At 36.7% G+C, this 15,948-nt stretch overlaps 1 protein-coding gene across 4 annotated transcripts in view; it reads left to right on the forward strand.

The window, feature by feature from the left end:
- Nucleotides 1-10,503: 10,503 nt before the first annotated feature.
- SPIRE1 (spire type actin nucleation factor 1) overlaps nucleotides 10,504-15,948 on the forward strand; it is a 418,349-nt gene continuing 412,904 nt past the window's right edge. For all 4 annotated transcript variants that reach the window (XM_053714898.1, XM_053714899.1, XM_053714900.1 and 1 more), the window contains exon 1: nucleotides 10,504-10,923. In XM_053714898.1, the coding sequence (XP_053570873.1) occupies nucleotides 10,608-10,923 (316 nt within the window). In that variant the 5' untranslated portion in view covers nucleotides 10,504-10,607. The remainder of the gene's footprint in view (nucleotides 10,924-15,948) is intronic.

Below are 15,948 nucleotides of genomic sequence, written 5' to 3' on the forward strand. Positions count from 1 at the left end.
AGCCTCTCCTAGTACGTTTTATTTTTTACACCATGTACCATTTTGGTAGCCCTCCTTTGCACAGATTTTAGTTTGTTTATATCCTTCTGGAGATATGGGGGTCGATCCGATATAGATCGTAGTTTGCGGCGCAAGCGAGGGAACTCGCGTCGCCCGCAGTTTCAGCTCGCAACTCGAGCTATCCCATATATGTCGCCGTCAGATGCTAACGTGCCGTAAGTCTGACAAGCCAGCGATGTCCAGAAATCTGCGCAAGTACCAAATTTCTGGCGTCGCCAGGGACTTGCGGCACGTTAGAAACTGCCGGCGCCTACAAAACCTGACTAAAGTCTAAATCACCCGCACTGTCTAACACGCCTCCCTAACATAGCCCGACACGTCTAACCCTCTATCCGCTATCCCCCCTCACTATCCTAACAATAAAATATGTATTAACCCCTAAACCGCCGCTCCCGGAGCCCGCCGCTACCTAATAAAGTTATTAACCCCTAAACCGCCGCCAGCTATATTAAATCTATAACCCCCTAAAGTGAGCCCCTAACACCGCCGCCATCTACCTTACCTACCCCCTAAAGTGAGCCCCTACCCCGCCGCTATCTATTTTAAAATTATTAACCCCTAATCTAATCCCCCTACCCCGCCGCCATCTATATTAAATTATTTAACCCCTAAAATACTAAACTATCCCTACCACTAAACCTACCACTAAACCTAAGTCTAACCATACAAATAGCCCTGAAAAGGGCTTTTTGCGTGGCATTGCCCCAAAGTAACAGCTCTTTTGCCAGCCCTTAAAAGGGCTTCTGGCGGGGCTTTGTCACAAAGTAAACTGCACTTTTGCCTACAATCTACATCCCCCTACACCGCGGCCACCTATAATAAATGTATTAACCCCTAATCTAATCCCCCTACACCGCCGCCAGCTATATTAACTATATTAACCCTAATTATATTAGGGTTAATATAGTTAATATAGTTATTATATTATATATATTAACTATATTAACCCTAATTATATTAGGGTTAATATAGTTAATATCGTTATTATATTATATATATATTAAGTATAATAACCCTATCTAACTCTAACATCCTAACTAAACTCTTATTAAAATAAATCTAATATTAATATTATTAATTAAAATATTCCTATTTAAATCTAAATACTTACCTATAAAATAAACCCTAAGATAGCTACAATGTAATTAATAATTACATTATAGCTATGTTAGGGTTTATATTTATTTTACAGGTAAATTGTTAATTATTTTAACTAGGTATAATAGCTATTAAATAGTTATTACCTAATTAATAGCTACCTAGTTAAAATAATTACACAATTACCTGTAAAATAAATCCTAACCTAAGTTACAAATACACCTACACTATCAATAAATTAAAGAAACTACAAATATCTATCTAAAAATACAATTAAATAAACTAAACTAAATTACAAAAAAAAACAAACACTAAATTACAAAAAATAAAAAAAAGATTACAAGATTTTTAAGCTAATTACACCTATTCTAAGCCCCCTAATAAAATAATAAACCCCAAAAATAAAAAAAATTCCCTACCCTATTCTAAATTAAACAAAGTTCAAAGCTCTTTTACCTTACCAGCCCTTAAAAGGGCCTTTTGTGGGGGCATGACCCAAAGAAAACTGCTCTTTTGCCTGCAAAAAAAAACACAATACCACCCCCCAACATTACAACCCACCACCCACATACCCCTAATCTAACCAAAACCCCCCTTAAATAAACCTAACACTACCCCCCCCTGAAGATCTCCCAACCTTGTATTCACCCCGCCGGGCAGAACTCCTCATCCGATCCGAGCGATGTGTTCCAGCAAGCAGCAGTGAAGTCTTCTTCCATCCGTGCGATGTCTTGAATCAAGCGCCAGAGAGTCTTCTTCCATCGGCGATGTCTTGAAGCAAATCGGCATCTTCAATCTTCTTTGTTCGCTCCTCCGCTGTGGAGCATCCATCCGGCACGACGACTTCCCGACGAATGAGGTTCCTTTAAATGACGTCATCCAAGATGCGTCTGCCGAATTCCGATTGGCTGATAGGATTCTATCAGCCAATCGGAATTAAGGTAGAAAAATCTGATTGGCTGATTGAATCAGCCAATCAGATTCAAGTTCAATCCGATTGGCTGAACCAATTTTTCTACCTTAATTCCGATTGGCTGATAGAATCCTATCAGCCAATCGGAATTCGGCGGACGCCATCTTGGATGACGTCATTTAAAGGAACCTCATTCGTCGGGAAGTCGTCGTGCCGGATGGATGCTCCGCGGCGGAGAAGCGAACAAAGAAGATTGAAGATGCCGATTTGCTTCAAGACATCGCCGATGGAAGAAGACTTCACTGCCGCTTGCTGGAACACATCGCCCGGATCGGATGAGGAGTTCTGCCCGGCGGGGTGAATACAAGGTAGGGAGATCTTCAGGGGGGGTAGTGTTAGGTTTATTTAAGGGGGGTTTGGGTTAGATTAGGGGTATGTGGGTGGTGGGTTGTAATGTTGGGGGGTGGTATTGTGTTTTTTTTTTGCAGGCAAAAGAGCAGTTTTCTTTGGGGCATGCCCCCACAAAAGGCCCTTTTAAGGGCTGGTAAGGTAAAAGAGTTTTGAGCTTTGTTTAATTTAGAATAGGGTAGGGAATTTTTTTTATTTTGGGGGTTTATTATTTTATTAGGGGGCTTAGAATAGGTGTAATTAGCTTAAAAATCTTGTAATCTTTTTTTTATTTTTTGTAATTTAGTGTTTGTTTTTGTAATTTAGTTTAGTTTATTTAATTGTATTTTTAGATAGATATTTGTAGTTTCTTTAATTTATTGATAGTGTAGGTGTATTTGTAACTTAGGTTAGGATTTATTTTACAGGTAATTGGGTAATTATTTTAACTAGGTAGCTATTAAATAGGTAATAACTATTTAATAGCTATTATACCTAGTTAAAATAATTAACAATTTACCTGTAAAATAAATATAAACCCTAACATAGCTATAATGTAATTATTAATTACATTGTAGCTATCTTAGGGTTTATTTTATAGGTAAGTATTTAGATTTAAATAGGAATATTTTAGTTTATAATATGAATTAGATTTATTTAATAAGAATTTAGTTAGGGGTGTTAGGGTTAGATAGAGTTAATATAGTTAATATAAATACTATAGTAACTATATTAACTATATTAACCCTAATATAATTAGGGTTAATATAGTTAATATATATAATGTAATAACTATATTAACTATAATATACTTAGGGTTAATATAGATAATATAGCTGGCGGCGGGGTAGGTAGATTAAATTAGGGGTTAATAATTTTAATATAGATGGCGGCGGTGTAAGGGGTTCACATTAGGGGATAGATCAGTTAGATGGTGGCGGTTTTAGGGGTTCACATAGGGGATAGATCAGTTAGATGGTGGCGGTTTTAGGGGCTCACAGTAGGGGGTTAGTTTATGTAGATGGCGGCGGTTTAGGGGTTAAATACTTTATTAGGGATTGCGGCGGGGGATCGCGGTTGACAGGGAGATAGACATTGCGCATGCGTTAGGTGTTAGGTTTATTTTAGCAGATCGCGGTTGACAGGGAGATAGACATTGCGCATGCGTTAGGTGTTAGGTTTATTTTAGCAGCCAGTTTAGGGAATTACGGGGCTCCAATAGTCAGCGTAAGGCTTCTTACGGCTGCTTTTTGTGGCGAGGTGAAAATGGAGTAAGATTTCTCAATTTTCGCCACGTAAGTCCTTACGCTGTATATTGGATACCAAATTGCGCGGGTTTGGTATACCTGCCTATGGCCCAAAAAACTACGGGCGACGGCAGAAATATACGCGCGTAACTTCTAGGTTACGCCGTATATAGGATACCAAACCCGCGCAAATATTGGCGTCGCCGACTTTTGAAGGCGACGATTTTTATCGGATCGACCCCATGGTCTCCAGAACTGCACACAATATTCAAGATGGGGCGTAAACTAGTGATCCATAAAGTGGCATAAGAACCTTACTATTTTTGCTGCAAATACCTCTTCCAATGCATCCAAGCATTCTGCTGGCCTTACTCGCTGCACTACTACATTGTTTACTAAATTTTAAATAATGTGAAATAATAATTCCCAAGTACCGTTCCTCATTTGTAACAGTCAGTAAAGTGTCATTGAGTCTATAATTAACGTTTGGATTTTTTTCCCTAACTGCATCATTTTGCAATTTGCAGTGTTAAACTTTAGATCCCAGTCATTTGTCCAATCCTCCAATTTTTGTATGTAACTTCTCATTTTGTCCACCCCCTGGAATATCTATTCTATTACAATTTTTTGTGTTATTTGCAATCAGACATACTTTCCCCTGTAGCCCTTTGCTGATATCACTGATAAATAAGTTAAACAAAACAGGCCCCAGGACTGGCCCCTGAGGTACACCACTAGTAATTGCCCCTTCTGCTGAATGCACTATATTTACTAATATACTCTGTTTTTCTATCCTTACGTCATCATTCTAACTAGTTCACAATTTCTGAGTCTAAACCAAGGAGATATAGTTTGTGAATTACTTTGTTGTTTGGGACGTGTCAAATGCTTTGCTGAACTCTAGATATGGTAAATCAACTGCTCTATCCTGGTCTAATACGTTTTTTACATAATCAAAGAAGTCAATTAGATTAGTCTGATATGATCTCCCTGAAGTAAAATCATGCTGATTTTGATCCTATAAATTGTTTGTCTTTATGTAAGTCAAATTTATTTCTTTTAAGAGACTTTCCATTAATTCCCCTACTACTGAAGTAAAACAAACTGGCCTGTAGTTAAGAGATTCTTCCCTACTGCCCTTTTTATAAAGACGCACTAAATTAACTGTTCTGCAATCATCCAATCAACTCCTCCCAATAGTGACTGATTAAACAGATCAGTTAATAGGCAGCTAGCACAGATAGAAGTTAGTTTAAAACCCTTGGAGAAAAAAATTAAATTTTTTGCTGCATCCCTTAAAGGACCAGTCAACAAAGATTTGCATAATCAACAAATGCAAGTGAACAAGACAATGCAATAGCACCTAGTCTGAACTTCAAATTAGTATTATATTTAGTTCCAGACGATTTTAAAAGTTATGTCTCTTTCCACTCCCCCTGTACCATGTGACAGCCATCAGCTAATCACAAATGCATACACGTACCATGTGACAGCCATCAGCCATTCACAAATGCATACACACTTATTCTTGCACATGCTCAGTAGGAGATGTTGACTCTAAATGTTTAAATATTAAAAGACTGCAAATTTTTTTAAATGGAAGTAAATTTGAAAGTTGTTTAAAATGGCATGATCTATCTGAATAATGAAAATTTAATTTTGATTGAGTGTCCCTTTAATTTAGACATTCAATCTTCACAATCTTTTGTGCAGACAGAAGTAATCATTGAGACAGTCTGCAATTTGCTTATCTCCTTCTGCTATTCTATTATCAACTGTTTAAAAAATGTACTATTCCTAACTTTGTTTTTCTCCTTTCGCTGATATATCTAAAAAAGGATTTAGCGTTCCTAATTAACTGCCTAGTCTTTTTTGTTGTTGGAGTCTCTATATTTGCATATCATCATCTGACTGTGTGTTTATGTTGAAATTGTTTTTATTGTATTTTTACATATTGAAAAATAAACATAATCAAAGTAATCCATCATATTACAAATGTAGCCTTTTCTTTACATGTTTTACAGTTTTGTCACAAACAGTACATCTCTCCTCATAAATATTTTCCTACATAATCTGATTATTGAATAAGAAACTTTACCTTAGTCCAAGATATCATATGGAATGCTTGCAGAGTAGTAACTCTTGTAGAACTACTATGTCTGGGTCCTGACTTCCAATCATCTCCTTTCTAATCCAAACTTTATTGAGGGAGCTTCTCATATCCAATATAAATGGTTACCAATGTGAAATTAAGCTTTCTTTAGTGTTTAGTGTTTCAGTGGCTAGACTGGCTATGTTATAGTGGTGTATTCATTTATTGTTTATAAATGAAAAATTTGGTGGAATGGTTTTCCAGAACTGAGCTAAACTAATTCTAACAATAGTACAGATAGTCATGGCTAGTTTCTGGTTTCTTTTTGGTACTTGAGATATCGGAAAATGTAACAATACTTGTTCAGGAGTCAGTGTTATTTGTTCCTGAAATACAGAGCTCAGAAGAGCAGAGGCCTGTTCCCAAACACTCTTAATCATGTCACAATTCCACCACGGCACATATGCAAATATGTTCCCCTCTCTCCACAACCCCTATAGCACAATTGCGGAGAATGGCTTGCTTGGTTTCCAAACCTAGTTGGATGGAGGTACCATTTAAAAACAACTTTCAAGACATTTTCTTTAAGAGCGGCATTGTGTGAAAAGGAAAGACTATTAGTTAAATTGGTAGTCCATGTCTTAAGGAGCCAAGTTTTACCTATGTCCTGTTCCCATTTTAGCATTATTTGAGACTTGTTCTCCTTAGGGTTGCTGTTAAAGATTGGATACAATATTGATATCACTCCACGTATGTAATCGTTGGAGAGACAAAAAGATTTGTAGATAGTGTTTATGGGAATCTTAATATTGCCTATAACCTCTTGTACTCTGGATTTCAATTGCAAATAATTAAACCATATGTTCCTATCATTAGGGTCTAGAGCATGATACTATTCGTATGACAAAAATGTATCAGAACGTCAGCTATTCGATAAAGGCCTTTGTTAGGCCATTTTTGTTGTACTAATAAATTAATCGAGGAATGTGGTACTTTCAGGGGAGTAGTCCTAGATCTGTCCTGAATTAAAAGACATTTAGCTTTTAGTTTGTTCCACAAGAATATAGTGTAGGAGATTGCTATATAATTGTTTTTAGATATTGTCTAAAGTTTTTTTGTGTCCATAGAAAACTGGAAATATTGTCTGATTCCATAAGCTCAGATTCTATTTGCACCCATTAACTGTTATGTTCTTTTTTAAACCAATGTAGGGTCTGCGCCATTCGTGCGGAATGATAATATGGTATCAAATTAGGTAGTCCCACCCCACCGTCCCTTTTGTGAGTGCACAACATTTTTTACTAATCCTGTTTTTTTTCCCCTGCCAAATAAAATGAAGGATATCATTCTCTAAAAAGTATTAAGTTTAGAAAGCGGTACTGAGATCGGTAGAGATCGAAATAGGTATAGCAGTTTCGGAAGCAATGTCATTTTAATTGACACAAACCTCCCATATAAAGAAATGTTGTGCTTCAACCATTTTGTGATTAGATGTCTAATATATGTAAACATAGGGATATAATTAGTTTGATAGAGGGTGTAAATATTTGCAGGAATATGTATCCCTAGGTATTTAGGAGATTTGTAGACCAATTTGAATTAGAAGTTACATTCGAGAAGTTTCCTTGTGTGGTTGGGTAATTTTATACTTAGGGCCTCGCATTTGTCCTCGTTTATTTTATACCCGGATAGACCTCCGTAATGATGTATTATTGAATATAAAGGGGGAGGGATAACAGTGGCTTAGTTAATCACAATATGATATCGACTGCAAATAAAGATACTTTGTATTCCTTTTTTTCTACCCTAATTCCAAACTGACTGTTTGTTTATGTAAATTTTATAAGCTATCTTTTTTGTCTTTACAGCAAATGCTACTTCTTTGGAAAACCATATTGGTTTCCTCTTTATTTTAATTTTACAGACATGCCTAATACAGTGTGCGGTTGCATATATATATTGGCACACTTCAAAAATCCCCAATGTTCTTGAGCCCCTGTGAAAACAAGTAGCCCTTTTAAAAAGTTGTTAAGATATTTTCCGATGTATGAAAAATCTGCCTTCCTAAAGTTTAAAACTTTAATTTTAGTCTGGGTGAACAGTGTCTGCACAAAAATACTAAACCAAACAGATTAATGATCACTGGTCCCTAAGTTCTCACCTACAGATACATCTGATATTATAACACTGTTTGTGAGTATTACATCTAATATAGCTTCATTTCAAGTTGTTTCCTTAGCCAATTGCTTAAGTGATTCCTCTTGCAAGGATTCAAGAATATAACTGCCTCGAGAATCTTCCAGTCTATATCTGGCACATTAAAGACCCCCATTACTATAAACTTACCCTTCATGGTCATTTTGGTTATTTCTCCTATTGATAGATTATCCAGTCTTTCATCCTTTAATGGAGGCCAATATACAACCCCTATTCTAAACACATTTTTATCCCCAATTTCCACAGCCACCCAAATACCTTCCACATCATCCTTACTTCCTACAATTTCTGTAACCTTTACATTTTCTTTTACATACAGAGCAACTCCTCCGTGTTTCTATACTACTCTGTTATGTTTAAATAACTTGTATACAGGTATGACTATGTCCCAGTCATGAGAATCATTGATTCTGTTGTAGCTACTAAATCCATTTTGTCCCTAGTCATTATTGAAGTGAGTTAATTTAATATATTTATTAGCCTGCGAGCATTTGTGCTAATGGCGCAAATAACACCACACACATACCATAATCTCATACAACACACTCAACACAGTACTATAGGTTTTACAAAAATAATTGCCTTTTTTTGCTCTGTCTGTAAAATACATGCAAAAGAAGTTTACTGCATTTTTTTATACATTAATGGCTAGAATAGATTACAAATTCGCATGTGAGGGCGCATGGAAAAGGAAGGCGGTCTTATAAACATATTTCCTGCGCAAATTTTGAGCGCGGGAAAAAGATGGAGAAAAACGGTGCATCAATGACGTCATCACAGGACTGTTAAAACATGTGACCTGGCAGGCGCGCTCATGCGAGAGCTCAGTCCCATGCATCTGAAAGGTATGCCCCCAGTAACAAAATAAGGTTTATAGATAAAGCCCTTATAAACTTTTCCAACCCTAATATCAGCATTCCATTTAAAAGTAATAAAGAGAATAATGCCTGTCCCTGGGCTGTATATAAAAAAAACATTTATATAACAAAACTTAAACATAAGTGCCCATCCACAGCTATGAGTGTCCATAGTAATTGAAAGTATACTTTTCTTTTTATTTGTAGACACTCGCCCACTGAAAGCAGACAGCCAAACTAGTAATGAATCCCTGTGACCGAATTTACAGAGAGCCTATGAAAAGATTTTCCCAGAGGTGAAAAACATGGAGTCATAAGGCAATACTCCCTTCACTTCCCTCTGACAAGCACTGTACTCTGTGGGGAACTAGGCTTCAATATGCTCTGAAGCACTGTTACTGAAGAATCAAGCACATCATCATGCTTCAACCACCTCCTAAGTAGGCAAAGTTTTTAAACTGAGGTATGTGTGAGGTAGGAGGGGTACTTATAGGCTTTTGAGGTTTGGGAAACTTTGCCTCCTCCTGGTAGGAATGTATATCCCATATGTAACAGCTTGTGGACTCTCGCCACCTTTATAAAAGATTTTTTTTTAAACAAGTACATAGAAATTGATTAAACAATTAGAAAACGTCTATCCCGAATATCCCGGGATTATATTTAAGTTAGGGGGTGTTAGGGTTAGACTTAGGTTTAGGGGTAATACATTTAGTATAGTGGCGGCGACGTTGGGGGCGGCAGATTAGGGGTTAATAAATGTAGGTAGGTGGCGGCGATGTTAGGGACGGCAGATTAGGGGTTAATAATATTTAACTAATGTTTGCAAGGCGGGAGTGCGGCGTTTTAGGGGTTAATATGTTTATTATAGTGTCTGCGACGTTGGGGGCGGTAGATTTCTATTAATCCTGAATATGTTTGATGGTTTACAAAATGATTGAAATATGTATATGTACTTGATTAACCAGAGCATGCAAAATGAAAAGCTATAAAGTACAAGCTAAGCCTTATTCTGTGTGCCATTTTCAGCCTAGGCATAAGATCTAGTTTCTCAACCTGTGGTGCATGCACACCTGGGGGTACTAGGAGCTTTGGTAAGGGGTACTCTGTGTCTTGATCTTTCGTTATTTTTTTGCCCATTTTCTGGGTTATACTCTATTGCCTTATTCTTGCAGTTATGTGGTACTTAGTGTACAATCGTATGCTTGTCGGGGTACTTGGTACAAAAAGGATGAGAAACACTGGCAAAAGACACTCAAGAACGATTGGATAGGAAATTAGATAAAGAGAAAAATATAAATTGTTTTCCTTTTTGTTGAAAGGGTCTATAAAGGTAGCATACTGGGGTAGGCATTTGCATTGTTCCTAACTTCATAAAGGGAGAAATGGTATATTGTAGAGAAAAAGATTCATATTTGCATGATAATCCATTCATTAGTAAAGGAAAGATAATTATGTCTCTGATTTGCAAGAAACACACTCGTTACGTTAGTCACATACAGCTCTAACTCTCCAGACTCAGCCTGAGAATAAGCCAGGAGGAGAGCAGCCTCTAGCACCTCCTAGTGACATCACGGACAGCAGTGCCTGGGCGTACCTATGGTGTGACGTCACGGGAGGGGGTTCCAAGCTGTGTGTTGCTGCTGGTGAGGCGTTTGGTGATGCCGCATTCCCTGCACCGGAGCCGCGGGAGGATGAGCGCCGAGCAGCTAGCACACTGAGAGTGGATTAACCTGGGAATGGCTGAATCCACAGCCGCTGCTCGGAAGCACAGTACAGCAGCAGGAGCCGCATCGGTGCCCGGGATTACACAACCAGCACCTCAGGCTGCTGGAACGGGAGGGGGCGGCTCGGAGGGGGACTCGTTTTCTCTTGGGGAAATATTGGATTTATATAACCAACCGATCAATGAGGAGCAGGCTTGGGCTGTGTGTTACCAGTGCTGCGGAGCCTTGCAGAAGCGGAGGGAGTCTGGGAGCCACGGGATTAAGCTGTCAGGGGCATCTGACATACGAATCCGCAGAGATGGCACTGTCAGCATCAGCTCGGGAGCAGGTAGGTTACCGCTGAATGTGTGCGCTAGGTGCTGATTTCTTATGCTGTGCCCATCACACCAGCCATTCTGTATAATCTGCCCCTGATACCTCCTGCTTGGTGTCATTTCTGTCCCCTGTTTGGGTTCTCACACCTCATGCTGTCAGGCCTGCAGCTCTTCACTGCACAATGAGACATATTCTCCTCATGCACTAAATATGCACTGTGCTCATAGGTAAACAAAGCACATTGCTATTTGGGCATTCATTAATAGAATGGGTGTTCTATGGTTTTGATTCAATGATTGTCAATACATTAACATAATGAATACAACAACAATGTTTTCAACTCCCCATTCATTTCCTTTTTTCCATTCTCTGCTTTCTCCCAGTGATGCTGCTGCTGCTCTGTTTTCTTTCCCTGAATCCCTATTATTGCTCCAGTCACACCCCCTCTCCAGCCAATCCCATACAGACCCCTATCCTTTTGTTTCTTATAATATCCTATTTACCTATCAAATAATGATGATGTATATTATTATGGAAGGGGTTATCTGTGAATGTTAACAAACTTGATAATAGTGAATAGAGAATTGCAATATCTTAGGAGCAGGGCCATCCATCCTTTTCATCTGAGGTTCTGCTCAGTTTCTCTTGTTGGACTATTTTTAACAAGTTTTGCAAACACCCGTTTATATTTTTTTTTATTGCACCAGAAAAAGAATATTTTAAAAATACATTTTGGTTTTGAAGATAATTTTTCTGTGTTCAAGAAAAAAAAATGTTTATGGTTCTGTGGTGTTTTATTGACCACAAGTACAGCTAAAGGACTTGTTCTTATTAATCAGTAAACTATCTGTCCTATGTATTGTTTGTATGCCAACATTTACTTAATAGTTTCATTATCAATTTTAAAATAATTAATGTTATCCTTTTATTAAAATTAAATAACCATGGTTTAGCAGTTTGTCTGTATAAATATGCCTTAGTTGTTATAGTTGAATGTGACTTTAATAAAAACAAATGTATAGTTATATAAACTATTTGAAATATCTCCTACAGCTCATGCTCCAATGACTCACTGAATATGAAACCAGTTTTTGGAATGTGTGAAGATACATTTATAGATAATATTTAAAATATGAAACTAGGAGAAATCAAAGCAAGAAAAATACAGTGGGGAACATTGTGTATTTTTGGGTCTCACACCCCTTTATTATCCACCATAACTTTTTTTTTTTTATTCCATTAGCCCAAATTTATTTGGGCAGTACATCCAGAGATACACAAGTAGCTGTGACTTTTTCATATTTATGAAGTTACAAACTTGTGACTGAATCAATGAATAAATTGCACCCTCACAGCTAACCACTTCACTGTAACTCAATGAATCTCAGGGCTCCAAATATACACTTGTTGTTGCAGTCATGTGCCAAACATACAAGTAGTGAATAATATCAGAGTATATACTGGTGGTCAGCTGAGTGTCTTTTTATCTGTTGGCAGAATTCTGAGGCACAATGTAGTATCTTTAAAATGTACAAATCCAAGTGTATTTTTCTACATGATAGTGAATTGAGTAATACATATTAGATACAACATTAACTGACATATATTATTTGCATAGACCAGTGTTTCTCAACCGTGGCCCTCAAGTAACCCCCAACAGGTCAGGTTTTCATTATAGCTGAACCAGTGCACAGGTGAAATAATCAGATGACCAGTAACATCATGGTTATTAACCTGCTCTTAACCATCATCTGATTATTTCACCTGTGCACTGGTTCAGCTGTAATGAAAACCTGGCCTGTTGGGGGTACTCGAAGACCGCGGTTGAGAAACACCTTGCAGTGTACAGGAGTGAGACATCACTTTGATTATATTACCTTTATTTTAAATAACTAACAGTTTAGAATACATGATTGATATAAAAATACTGTCTTGTTAACATTTTTGTACTTGAAAAATCAATTGATCAGAAGACTTTGCTAATTTATCTTCTGAGAGTGGAACCAATGCTAATTGACATTGCATAGGAGTAAGCGGAAATATGTTAGTCATCTGCTTATCCCCTAAAATTAGGGTTTGTCAAAGAGAAAACTGACAGTAATATGAAATAAACGTTCTTCCTGGTTGTAATGACTTGCCTCATATACCTGGATTTTTGCCAACAGAAGAGGAAAGATAGGTGTGTAGTTATTACATATGATGCATCCACAAGTATTAATGCACCTTCTTCCTATTTATGTTTGCATTATACGTAAATGTTTATATCATGCTATATGTACTAGACATCTGATAAATAAATAACATGGAAACACTAGCCCTTCTTATTACTAATACCTTTTCATGTTTAGACTTTCATGTGGTGTGTCAGTTTAGGAAACATATTTTTTGGGATACTTTTTTGCTGACTTTTGGAAAAAAACATGTACAGTGGTTATTTTTTATTAAGAGTTTGAAGTAAGTTGTAATAAACAGTAATGTACTATCTCACCATTAGTAGTCCTTATAGTTTATTTGGCAAACATTCTAGCAAAGGAGTATTTGTTATTTGTCATTGACATACACAAGGCAGTTTTCCAAAATGCTGTGAAATGTCTGCTTCTTATTTATATATTGAAATCTGCATTTCATTTAATTTTTTAGTGTAATTGGTGAATATAACGTTTATCCAGCTTTATTTAAGCATGATGTGTGGGTAGTATGGCTGTTAGACGCAGAAGTGGTGTAGATTTGTATACATCTGTGTACCCAGTGATAGCATCACTTTTAAAGGGTTGTAAAACACTTTAATATCATGATTAATCATGTGTACGAAACAAACTTTGAAATGTACTTTTTTTTTTGCTTTGTGTAAAAACAACAGGAGAGATTACATATGCGGCGCAAGCTTCAGCGTAACTGCTGAAACCCGCACCACCCTTAATTTCACCTCTCGCATCAGGGTATCACATAAACCCCGCCGGCAGTTCATAAAGTGCTGTAACTCGGATAAACTAGCGATGTCCAGAAATGAGCGTAAATACTAATTTCTGGAGTCGCCAGTGACTTATGGCACTTTAGAAAATGCTGGCGCCTAAGAAAAAAAAATAATATATCAAAACTCCCTTAAAAGTCTAACCCGCCTCCCAAACATAAACCCGACACGTAAAACCCCTATATCCGCCATCAAACCCACATCTAAACTAATAATAAATGTATTAACCCCTAAGCTGACAACTCCCCACAACGCAATATGCCTTTTTAAACTATTAACCCCTAATCTGCCATTCACCCACATCACAATCTACTTAATAAAAGTATTAACCCCTAAATCCGCCAACCCCAACATCGCAAACTACATAATAAATGTATTAATCCCTAATCCGCCATTCACCCACATCGCAACAAACCTTATAAATCTATTAACCCCTAAACTGCCAAACCCACACAACGCAAATAACTCTTTTAAATTTCTAAGCCCCTTAATCTAACACCCCGTAAATTTGCCCCAATGACCTAAATAAAAAAAATACTATGTTGCTATTAAAATGAAAAAGCTAACATTGCATAAAAATAAACAAAAATTAAATTAATCTAAGATTACAAAAAATAAAAAATTCTAACATTACATAAAATAATAAACCAAATAATCAAAAATAAAAAAATAAAACCTAATCCATGTGAAAATAAAAAAAGCCCCCCTAATCTAATGCAAAACTACCAATAGCCCTTAAAAGGGCATTTTGTAGGGCATTGCCCTAAGTTAAACAGCTCTTTTACCTTAAAAAATACTAAGTCCCCCCTCTAACAGTAACCCCCCCGCCACCCACCAAACACCCAAAATAAAAAAAACCTAACACTAAAAAAATCCTAAACTACTCATTGCCCCCAAAGGGGCATTTGTATGGGCATTAATTGCCCTTAAAATGGCATTCAGCTCTATATCTGACTCCAAAATATATGATAATATACTGTATCTTCTTTGTTTCATGTATTTGTACATAAGAAAATGAGGCAGAACAGACTTGAAAGCTAATTCAGTTTAGCAATACATCTGTCAGCAGAAAGAACATTATCTGTAGGAAATGAGCTGTATGGGATTTCAAGATGCTGTGATAAACAGAATTTTTTTCAAGACAGGCTTTTCTGTAAAAAAAAGTTTAACATTTTGAGTTTTTTTAAATTTATTAATTTTAAAAAATTGTGTTCAGAAATAAGAGAAGACTGTTGGATATTTCATTTAATGGGGAAAAAAACTGCTCAGGCATTCTATCTGTGTGAATAATTATTTTTAAAGGCTTCATTGGTGGATTTTATTGTGTCTTGATTTTAATTTGTAAAGGTATATACATAAATTCAGTTTATATGTAACAGCTGACTGCATGTGTTAAACACAAGGTTGTTGTTTTTTTTTGGGGGGGGGGAAATATTTTACATATTTTGCAGTTAAGGAGGCAATCTGTTTTGGTAACACTGCAGCTCTTATAACATTTTTTTAAATGTATTTTTGAATCAGCAGATACTGGAGTTTGTTTTTCTGTCTAACAATAGCAGTCTATGTACATTGAAAAAGAAGGATGTTGTCAGGAGTGGATTCTGCTTTGGGAGTTGCAATAGAACATTCAGGCTTTGTGTGGAGACTGGAAGAGGGGAGGGAGCGTTTTGTCAATATACTGACCATTGGGGCTACACAAAGGAGAGTGATTACCACCTCTTGCAGTCACTATATATGTCAGATGCAGAATACCACTTATTTACTTATAGTTTATATAATACTTAGATTCGTCTATGCTCATTGGTGGGGAATGATCTTCGGAATTGGAATCAGGAGGAAAGCTCTTATTGTAAAGTTGAGTCTTTTTGTAATTGCTACAAAAAAAGATGTTTGAATTTTTGTTATATAAAAACTTTAACCCCTTTAGCTGTCAGAGATCACTGCAAAGCTTGGCAATTTATTGGTAACGAAATTCCTTTGTGTATATATTTGTGTGGCTTGTGTAATGTCTAGTTGATAATGACAAACTTTGCTTCCATTGAATATTGTTAACATGATTGGTTTATT

This window comes from Bombina bombina, chromosome 5 (assembly GCF_027579735.1).
Source record: "Bombina bombina isolate aBomBom1 chromosome 5, aBomBom1.pri, whole genome shotgun sequence".
Classification (NCBI taxonomy): domain Eukaryota; kingdom Metazoa; phylum Chordata; class Amphibia; order Anura; family Bombinatoridae; genus Bombina; species Bombina bombina.